The sequence below is a fragment of the Littorina saxatilis genome, linkage group LG8 (genome assembly GCF_037325665.1).
Source record: "Littorina saxatilis isolate snail1 linkage group LG8, US_GU_Lsax_2.0, whole genome shotgun sequence".
Lineage (NCBI taxonomy): Eukaryota > Metazoa > Mollusca > Gastropoda > Littorinimorpha > Littorinidae > Littorina > Littorina saxatilis.
Genome location: NC_090252.1, coordinates 70,783,451 through 70,794,064, shown reverse-complemented (window position 1 = coordinate 70,794,064; position 10,614 = coordinate 70,783,451). Strand labels below are relative to the sequence as shown.

General features: G+C 44.9%; 3 protein-coding genes across 3 annotated transcripts in view; 2 read left to right on the top strand and 1 right to left on the bottom strand.

Moving 5' to 3' along the window:
* The first annotated feature begins 800 nt into the window (after positions 1–800).
* On the top strand, positions 801–6,427 carry LOC138974904 (zinc finger protein 343-like). The gene is made up of 3 exons (XM_070347622.1): positions 801–1,342; positions 1,750–1,805; positions 3,146–6,427. The coding sequence occupies exons 2-3, from the start codon at positions 1,758–1,760 to the stop codon at positions 4,436–4,438; spliced, it is 1,341 nt and encodes a 446-aa protein (XP_070203723.1). The 5' UTR covers positions 801–1,342; positions 1,750–1,757; the 3' UTR covers positions 4,439–6,427.
* Positions 6,428–6,515: 88 nt separating this feature from the next.
* LOC138974846 (uncharacterized) lies at positions 6,516–7,052 on the bottom strand. Its single transcript, XM_070347570.1, has one exon. The coding sequence runs from the start codon at positions 7,050–7,052 to the stop codon at positions 6,516–6,518; it is 537 nt and encodes a 178-aa protein (XP_070203671.1).
* Positions 7,053–7,226: 174 nt separating this feature from the next.
* LOC138974845 (zinc finger protein 91-like) overlaps positions 7,227–10,614 on the top strand; it is a 19,570-nt gene continuing 16,182 nt past the window's right edge. Inside the window, exons 1-2 of the mRNA XM_070347569.1 lie at positions 7,227–7,266; positions 10,275–10,442. Of these exons, the coding sequence (XP_070203670.1) occupies positions 7,227–7,266; positions 10,275–10,442 (208 nt within the window). The remainder of the gene's footprint in view (positions 7,267–10,274; positions 10,443–10,614) is intronic.

The following is a 10,614-nucleotide window of genomic DNA, read 5'->3' as shown; positions in this document are numbered from 1 at the left end:
CACACATTTATATCCACACACACAAAACTGCATGCACAAACACACATGCACACACACACACACACACACACAAGCATGATGCGTGCACGCATTTGAGCTCACGATTTAATTCAAACACACACACACACACTCACACATACACACACACAATCACAATCACATTCAGGGCAGCCACAGCGGTGAATGTTTAATTATCTCTCTTTGAAGTAGTGTCCATAATGTGTGTGAGAATGTGGGAGCAGAACTCTGACACTGACAGGCACACACACACACACACACACACACACACACACACACACACACACACACCACACACACACACACACACACACACACACTCACACACACTCACACACACACACACACACTCACACACACACACACTCACACATACACACACACACACACACCACACACACACACACACACACACACACACACTCACACACACTCACACACACACACACACACTCACACACACACACACTCACACACACACACACTCACACACACACACACACTCACACACACACACACTCACACACACACACACTCACACACACACACACACACACACACACACAATCGCAGACTTATTTAATCTCTCTTTGAAGTAGTGTCCATTCTGTGTAAATGTGGGTGCAGCAGAACTCTGACACTGACAGGCACACACACACACACACATGCTCAACACACACACAATCACAGACTTATTACACCCCCGGTATAGGGGTGTGTATAGGATTCGGTCGATGTGTTTGTTTGTTTGTTTGTGTTCGCATATAGATCTCAAGAATGAACGGACCGATCGTCACCAAACTTGGTGAACAGGTTCTATACATTCCTGAGACGGTCCTTACAAAAATTGGGACCAGTCAAACACACGGTTAGGGAGTTATTGGTGGATTAAGATTCTACAAGGACTTATAGAGGGACATATTAATGGTCAAAGGGAAATAACCTTCTCAGTTGGTGGCAGTGAGAATGGTAAGGACGGGGGTGTTTTTCCTACCTCGGAGGAATTTCTTGTTTAATCTCTCTTTGAACTAGTGTCCATTCTGTGTAAATGTGGGTGCAGCAGAACTCTGACGAAGTTTCTCTGGTCTCTCTGTACCAACAGTGCCAGCCCTGCAGCAGTCGGACACACGACGGAAACACCCTGAGCACAGAGAGGACACCAAGCTAAAGCACGAGACACACAATCCACACGGAGAAGAAGAAGATGGTGATGACAGTATAACGCAAGTGATCTACGTCTGTGATTTCTGTCAGTTGCCGTTTGGTCGGCAAGATCTCGTGCCTATTCACCTGGACAGAGAGCACGACCACATCACTTCTCCAGGTGTGTTAGAGTGTACTGCTGTTTGCGAGAGAGAGGGTGGTGAATAGTTGACTTGTGAGAAGAGGGTTTGCGTTGTGTTAGTGTAACCAAAAGTTTAAAGCATAGCAGGTTTGGAATGTTATTAGAGGTCGCTTAGAAAATGTTTTTTACATTTGATTTGTCCGATTCTTTCAGAATGTGCTACATTTACAAGGTCTAGATATGGACAGTCTCTTATTACTAGTCTAATGTTTTATGACTACAGTGTATTTTCGATTTTCCTTTTGTCAAAACATTTTTTCATGAATTTTGTGAAAGTCTTCATCCGATCTAATAAGTAAAATACAGGAATACTGTAATCAAGATGACCATGTACTTGACAAAATGTGTTTATTGTCTAGTAAAACCTCTCTTGCTTGTTTCCCCAGAGAATGCCATGTACCATGTGGTAAATCTGAAGGACGTCATCTCTAAGTTGTCTGGTGTAAGTTCACTGTCTTCTTGAATTTTGTGTTGGTGTATCACTTGCTTTGACATTTGGATAAAAACGACGTCAAAGTGTTACATTGCACTTTGATCTTTTGTTGCTTTGAAATGTGCTATTGTTTGGTCTCGTTGCAGTACACTTGATCCTTTCATGGAAATGTATTTGTACTTACAGTTACAATAGGAACAAATGTAACTATTTAGCATTTCTGCATGTGAATGGTAATGGAAAAGTTTCACAGTTGTGATCAGTCATATTGTTATTTTTATTATTGTTATTACTATATATTGCTATTCTGATGGACACGTGGGGGAATTCGGGGGCTGTGATTGGATGGTCTCACACATCCCTTTTCCGATCATCAAAGCATAACGATACAAAAGTTGGCCATTTTTGCCGATATCCAAACGATATCGGCAATAACAAAGACGCGTGGTTCCGGTTTCTTCCACGTGTATAAAGTACACGCATACCTCGCCAGGTTTGTTTCTGTCAGTCTGTGACTAGTCGACAGACGATGCCATTTGCTTTGTGTGTGTTTTTGTTGTTGCTTACTGTACATGACATACATTACGTGTAAAATCCAGTTCTTTAACAGGCAACAAACCTTGCAAATTTCCAGAAGCTGCAATCTGAAGCGACCTATTTCGGATTCTAGCAGACGATCTCTCCAATGTTTAACACAAAATCAGCAAACTCTCCTGTCACATAGAACGTCCATTGTATAGTGCAATGTTGAAATGAAGTTACCGGTCTGAAACATTTCGTCGTTTCTTCTGAGACAATCCTTGTTCTCTTATCATCTACAGATTTACCGCTGTCTTCACCACGCGAATTCCCAAACAGAAGTCAGACTTTCGAACATACAATCTACGTAGGCAAGCATGATACGTCATGACGTCATATGATTCCTAACATATTGACGTAATGCTGAGCATCCGGTTATCTCGAGTTTTCTCCGTAATACATGTCCGTGGGTTTTTCAATGTTCGGTTATTTCCGGAACCGTCGTCTGCAATCAACGACATGGACCATTCTGGTACTTGTCGCTGACAAAAACATGATTCTAACACAGAATTTAATGTCAGAATAGCTATATAAACGCTATTGTGTTTTCAGCGTAGCAATAGGGTCCGATATTTAGACTCGAACAAGTATAATGCGACTCGTCTTCGACTCGTCGGCATTATACTTGTCTCGTCTAAATATCGGGCCCTATTGCTACGCTGAAAACACAATAGCTGTTATTGACGAGGACTGTGGAAAGTGAATCATGTGTTTTCTCTGAAACACTCACACAGACTGTTAGAACTGAAAGATTCTTGTTGTGTTTCCAGTTCCGCAAGAGGTTCACGTGTCGCTTGTGCCGAGAGCTGTTCAAAAGCAAGCAGAGGGTGGCGGCGCATGTGTGCATCGATAGTCAGGGAGCCTTGACCTGCGTTACCCTCTGTCCTCAAGGTCACAAGCTGAGCAAGTGGCAAGGTCAGGTGGTGTTCTCGGACCACAAGGAGTGGCTGTGTCACATCTGCGGCGGCAGCTTCCCCGACAAACACCAGCTGCGCAAACACGTCAAGGACAGCTGCAGCAACACCGAGAAAAAGTTCAAGTGCGAGATGGAGGGCTGCACGTTCTCCACCAACTACGCCTGCCACATGCGGCGCCACCTGGACTCGCGCCACCTTGGTCCCGAATGCCCACGGCCCTACGTGTGCGACCAGTGTGGCGTTGGTTTCCTCCACAACTACAGGCTGCTCTCACACAAGCAGGACGCACACTCCAGAGAGAAGGTGTATCGCTGCAAGGCGTGCCCCAAGGTGTTCTACAGTCGCGACACGCTCAAGCGCCACCAGTATCTGCACAAGAACAAGGCGGCCTTTCTGTGCGGCCACTGCGGCCAGGCGTTCTCCAACAAGTTCAACCTTAAGGTGCACGAGAACATCCACACGGGCCAGAAACCGTACAGGTGCTCGCAGTGTGACGCAGGGTTTGCCCAGAAAAACAGTCTCAACGTGCACATGAAGAAACACCAGAAGGAGGAGCGGGTACAGGGCGGCAGCAGACCGGACACCGCCTTAAGTGGTCAAATCGCCAGTGCTGTTAGCGGTCAGATTCCCAGTGCTGTGAGTGGTCAAATGTCCAGCGCCTTTAGCGGTCAGATTCCCAGTGCTGTGAGTGGTCAAATGTCCAGTGCCTTTAGCGGTCAGATTTCCAGTGCTGTGGGTGGTCAAGTGTCCAGCGCCTTTAGCGGTCAGATTTCCAGTGCTGTGGGTGGTCAAATGTCCAGTGCTTTTGGGGGTCAGGTGTCCAATGCTGTGACTGTCCAGCCCAGGAAACAGTTCAGAGAGGATGTGGCCCACACCGGTGTGGCTCAACACAACATGACTCAGGGCAGTGTGGCGCTGGGTTTGCCACCCCAGGCCTCCAGTGTAGGTCAACACAATGTGCCTCAGCAAGGGGCACCCCAGCAAGGGGCACCCCAGGTCTCCGGTCTGCAGGGTGGGGTGGTCCAGGAGACGCTTCCTCCAAGCTCCAACAGTGGGGTGGATGCTGGCTTCAGACCTCCCACCACCACCTCCACCACCACCCTCTTCCCTCCATTCACCGCCTTCCCTCCCAGCCTCTTCTACTGACTTGTGTGCTGGCTTTGATTTTATGACTTCTCACTGGTACAATTTGGGGAACATGACTCAAAGAAGCATAACAACCTGAAACCAAGCTTGTGCTACTGATGTATTTCTGTCATGATGAGGCTTTGCCATGTTCAGTTCATACAGGCAGAGTTAATGATGAGGCTTTGCCATGTTCAGTTCATACAGGCAGAGTTAATGATGAGGCTTTGCCATGTTCAGTTCATACAGGCAGAGTTAATGATGAGGCTTTGCCATGTTCAGTTCATACAGGCAGAGTTAATGATGAGGCTTTGCCATGTTCAGTTCATACAGGCAGAGTTAATGATGAGGCTTTGCCATGTTCACTTCATACAGGCAGAGTTAATGATGAGGCTGTGCCATGTTCAGTTCATACAGGCAGAGTTAATGATGAGGCTTTGCCATGTTCAGTTCATACAGGCAGAGTTAATGATGAGGCTGTGCCATGTTCAGTTCATACAGGCAGAGTTAATGATGAGGCTTTGCCATGTTCAGTTCATACAGGCAGAGTTAATGATGAGGCTGTGCCATGTTCAGTTCATACAGGCAGAGTTAATGATGAGGCTTTGCCATGTTCAGTTCATACAGGCAGAGTTAATGATGAGGCTTTGCCATGTTCAGTTCATACAGGCAGAGTTAATGGCTCAAAGGAACACACCAGTCCCAAACCAAGCGTGTGATGAATTTTTCTTGTGGTTTGGTTTTGTAGTCGAGAATTCACAGTGGCAGAATATGTAGAACATGACTCAAAGAATCATTAAAATCAGAAAGCAAGCATGTGTTGCATCCCTCTTGTGGTCTGGTTATGCCGTCGTGAATTCACTGGAAAAAAGTTGAGAACTTGACTCAAAGAAACACATTAGACTGGCTCAGTTCAATCTTGGTGTTCATGAACATTTTGAAAGAGAATCCTTTCGAGTTATGAACAAGTCGTTGATGTTATAAGCTTAAAGGGTTTAAGTTGCTCAGCATCAGAGAAAACTTTCAAGAAGATGCAACATAAATTGGGAAAGAGAAACTTATTGCACTGTTTGAACGTTTTTTTGCTTGCAATTGACTGGATTTGTAACTATAAAGGATGAATTTTACTTTGGATTTGATTGAAACTTATCTGTTTGAACAAAACCCAGAACAAATACTTCAAATACCATATAATATGATATATGCAGCAAAGTATATGTCTCATCATTCATGAGTGAATGTGTGCGACTGTTAGCAGTATTTTGTGTGAACTTTTTCAAGCATAACTACTGCAGTCAGAGGGCATATGGTGCAGTTATCATTGAAACTATATGTGTAGTTTTCTGTCAATGCTGATAGCATTAGCTTCCTTAGTGTCATTGTTCATGTAACATTTCATTTTGTTGATTATAGTACTTTGTACCTTTTAACTTCGTTTTAAGTGTGTATTGTGTGACTGATAAACTGTGTTTTTGTTTGTTTCTGTTTTGTACTGGGAAGGTTTTCTGTGACATTTGCAGCTTGTGAAGTTTTGTATGGACAGTGGTGCTGTGGCCTCCTATACACAAATGTGTGTAGCAACTATTGTTGGATGAGAATGGAGAAATGTCAAAACAAGCAGAAAACACCACACCAACCAGTGAATTCTTCATCACATTTTCGTCAGACAGTCGCTGACTTCTTCAGGCTGCTAATCAAAAATAGATAAATGTGTAAGTTAGCTGAGAACTTCTTGTTCTGACTGACACACTAAACTATGGCTGTCTTCATCATGTCTGATGTGAAATAAGCTATTTCAGTGTGTGTTAGTATGCAATGTGTGGGTGTATGAGTGCATGTGTCTGTGTGTGTGTATCTGTGTGTGTAGTCTGTGTGTGTGTCTGTGTGTGTGTATCTGTGTGTGTAGTCTTCCATTCTTAGGCCTGATGTTAGTGTTGTTTCCACACTACATCATCAAATCTTGAGTTCTGCTGTTAACATTTCAACGACAAATAAAAGTATCACATAATTCTTCAAGTGTTCACTTAAAGTTTGTCTCATATCTGGTTTTGTGAACGGCAAAGACACACAACCCGCTTTGGACTCATCCACTCATTGTCTATTCTGCACACATCACCGGGGTGGTATGCATGCTGTGTGGGGCACACATCACCGGGGTGGTAGGCATGCTGTGTGGGGCACACATCACCGGGGTGGTAGGCATGCTGTGTGGGGCACACATCACCGGGGTGGTATGCATGCTGTGTGGGGCACACATCACCGGGGTGGTATGCATGCTGTGTGGGGCACACATCACCGGGGTGGTAGGCATGCTGTGTGGGGCACACATCACCGGGGTATTATGCATGCTGTGTGGGGCACACATCACCGGGGTGGTATGCATGCTGTGTGGGGCACACATCACCGGGGTGGTAGGCATGCTGTGTGGGGCACACATCACCGGGGTATTATGCATGCTGTGTGGGGCACACATCACCGGGGTGGTATGCATGCTGTGTGGGGCACACATCACCGGGGTGGTAGGCATGCTGTGTGGGGCACACATCACCGGGGTGGTATGCATGCTGTGTGGGGCACACATCACCGGGGTGGTATGCATGCTGTGTGGGGCACACATCACCGGGGTGGTAGGCATGCTGTGTGGGGCACACATCACCGGGGTGGTATGCATGCTGTGTGGGGCACACATCACCGGGGTATTATGCATGCTGTGTGGGGCACACATCACCGGGGTGGTATGCATGCTGTGTGGGGCACACATCACCGGGGTGGTATGCATGCTGTGTGGGGCATACATCACCGGGGTAGTATGCATGCTGTGTGGGGCACATTGCACCTAACGGTCACAGGTACGTTGTAAAGAGACACACACTACAGTGGAACCTGTCATGGCCACCACCACCACCACCACCTCTCCATAACCACCACCTCTCCATAACCACCACCTCTCCATAACCACCACCTCTCCATAACCACCACCTCTCCACAACCACCACCTCTCCATAACCACCACATAACCACCACCTCTTCATAACCACCACCTCTCCATAACCACCACCTCTCCATAACCACCACCTCTCCATAACCACCACCTCTCCATAACCACCACCTCTCCACAACCACCACCTCTCCATAACCACCACCTCTCCATAACCACCACCTCTCCATAACCACCACCTCTCCACAACCACCACCTCTCCATAACCACCACCTCTTCATAACCACCACCTCTCCATAACCACCACCTCTTCATAACCACCACCTCTCCATAACCACCACCTCTCCATAACCACCACCTCTCCATAACCACCACCTCTTCATAACCACCACATCTCCATAACCACCACCTCTCCATAACCACCACCTCTCCATAACCACCACCTCTCCATAACCACCACCTGTGTACAACAACAACTCCGAAGGATCCTGACAAAGTTTTATATATACATGTATGATTCACGTTTCCATAACGACAACCAACCTAGAAGGACCTCATTTGGTTGGTCGGTGGTCGTAGACAGGTTCCACTGTATGTATCATGTGTATGTATGTATCATGTGTATGTATCATGTGTATGTATCATGTGTATGTATCATGTGTATGTATCATGTGTATGTATCATGTGTATGTATCATGTGTATGTCTGGGCAATTCACCAGTTCAGAAGGGTGGCTTTTGACTGAAGATGGTGGCTAGTTTCATGTTCCTACAGGGGTTTGATTTCCTCTTCCACATAATGTTAATGTTAACACTGTCTCTGTCGTCACCACAACTTCTGATGGATTTATTAAATCATTTTTGTTTATATTTATTGACGTATTATTATTATTGCTATTATTATTATTATGTCTGAGTGTTACCTGGTGTGTTAGATATGCACGAACGTCGCTTTATGTTGATTATCATCGTGATGTTCGTTTAGCTTCTGTATTCAAACGTGGTATTTTAGACTTCTTCAGGAGTTTGGTGCTGCTCTAAGCTTACGGTCTCCGTCAGTGCACATTTGCATTCAGACACATTTGGAGTACTCTTTGAGTCGCACAGACTTTTCTCAGTCTCTTTCAGTCATGTCACATGATAGCAAGACAACAATATCTTGCACACAGGTATACACTCACAGGTAAATACAGATCTATACATGCAGGTACACACAAACACACGGGCATTTGTGCATGCACACGTACACACACACACACACCACACACACACTCCAAACACACAATCACGCACACAGCTCACAAACGCACACACACACACACACACACACACACACACACACACAGATGTAAATATGCTGTTGTTCTTTATCATTGTCTGTTTTCAAAGCTCAGCTGCATGCGCCCTGTCTTCCTTCTTGCTGTCTCCGTGCAAAAGGATGTGTGTGCTAGTGTGTCTATGTCACTAACATAAACTGTCACAGACAGGTTGTATGCACAAAACCCTTCTTTATTTTGTAGCGCAATGTCCAATCATTCTTTGTTGATGAGAACAAAATGATTGTGATAAAAAAACAACGTGTCCTCCTACAAACACACTTTACTGCGGTGATAGGTCATATGTCTCTTGCTGTGGTTCCCTTCAAGTGCTCGACAAAAAGTTCTGTTCATAAATTTAGCTTAACCTTCGCCGTAGGTCGCTAAAAACATTCTTTGCAGCACGTCGTGAGTACCAATGTAACCATACTTCTCAAAGAAGGAAAAACATGCACGGGTAAACAAAACAAGAACAAGGCACAACCACAACTCACACGAACGTAGGCACACACACACACACACACGATACAAAAAGAACAGGAAAGAAAAAAAAGAAGAAAAAAACAGAAAGAAAAAAAAAAGGATGTAGAAGAAAAAATTACCCGCGGTTCTCAAACTCCCGCTCGAGTTCGCTGCTTGTTCCTTGAGCCATCTTGAAATAGATCAGAACTCTTCTCAGAAAGACAACCAGAAAGTCACATTACACTGTTAGAAGTATGGTTACATAAGTACTCACGACGTGCTGCGAAGATAGTCGATGTTTGACCTTTGTTTATTTAATTACCTGTCAATCAATTTTAATGCGGGTTTAGGAGATAATAGCTTTTTAGGTGTTTGAGGCATTTCCAAAAGCTCATTACAGAATTCCACCTAGTTTTCGAGATATTCGCAATTAAAGTCCGGACTGTTAAAAGTACTCACGACCTACGGCGAAGGTTAATCCTCACCCCTTCAAAACACTACACAAAAACATTCCCAAAACAGAAACACCCAGTGGTACGACCGCACATGTTTGATCTTAATGCTTCAAACACATGATTGCTTTATTTGAGCACTCCTCAATCCCAAGTCTGTTGAAAAGTTTACCCATGATTGCCTTCATGCTGATCCCTACAATGTGTTGTGTTGTGATTTGTTTCTGAATATATAAGAGTTTGCTTATTATAAGTGCTCCAGAATACCAGCTACTTTTCCTCACAACAAAATCTGTTCATAACTTTTCTTCTATTTTCACCCTGAAGACATTCAAAGCATTTTATTGTGTCTCTTTTAATATTTTTGTTATTCTACCCTCATGCTGAAGCCAATAAAAGCGTGCTCTTGTGATTCTTCATGATTTGTTCGTTCTGCAGAGTTGCCCTAAAACCATTGACAGAGTTTTCATTCCTATGGTACGGCCTGGTGGTTGCTTTTATCATTCTTTTTGTATTTTTCCTTGTTCTACCTTGTCGCACAAATCATTCCAAGCATTTTCTTTTGATTCTTATGAGCCATTTAGAGAATGTCCTTGACCTTGTGATTGTTTTTGTATTTTTTCTTGTTCTGCCATTACCATGAAGCCATTTCAAGCACGTTCTTACCTGTGTTTTTACCTGTGGTTGCAGGGTCGTCAGGTGGGGGTGGGGCGGGGGACACGTGGCACACGGTGAAGGAGGAGAAGGTGACGGACTGCCTCTACCTGTGTCCGTCATGCACCATGGTCTTCTCCCAGGCCAAGTGTCTGTCCGTCCACCTCAAGAAGATGCACCCCGAGATGGAGGACTGCAACAACGGTAAGGCTTGTAGTGATGGTGAGGATTGTCATAGATTGTAGTGATGGTAAGGCTTGTCATTAGTGATGGTAAGGCTTGTCATAGATTGTAGTGATGGTAAGGCTTGTCATTAGTGATGGTAAGGCTTGTCATAGATTGTAGTGATGGTAAGGCTTGTCATAGATTGTAGTGA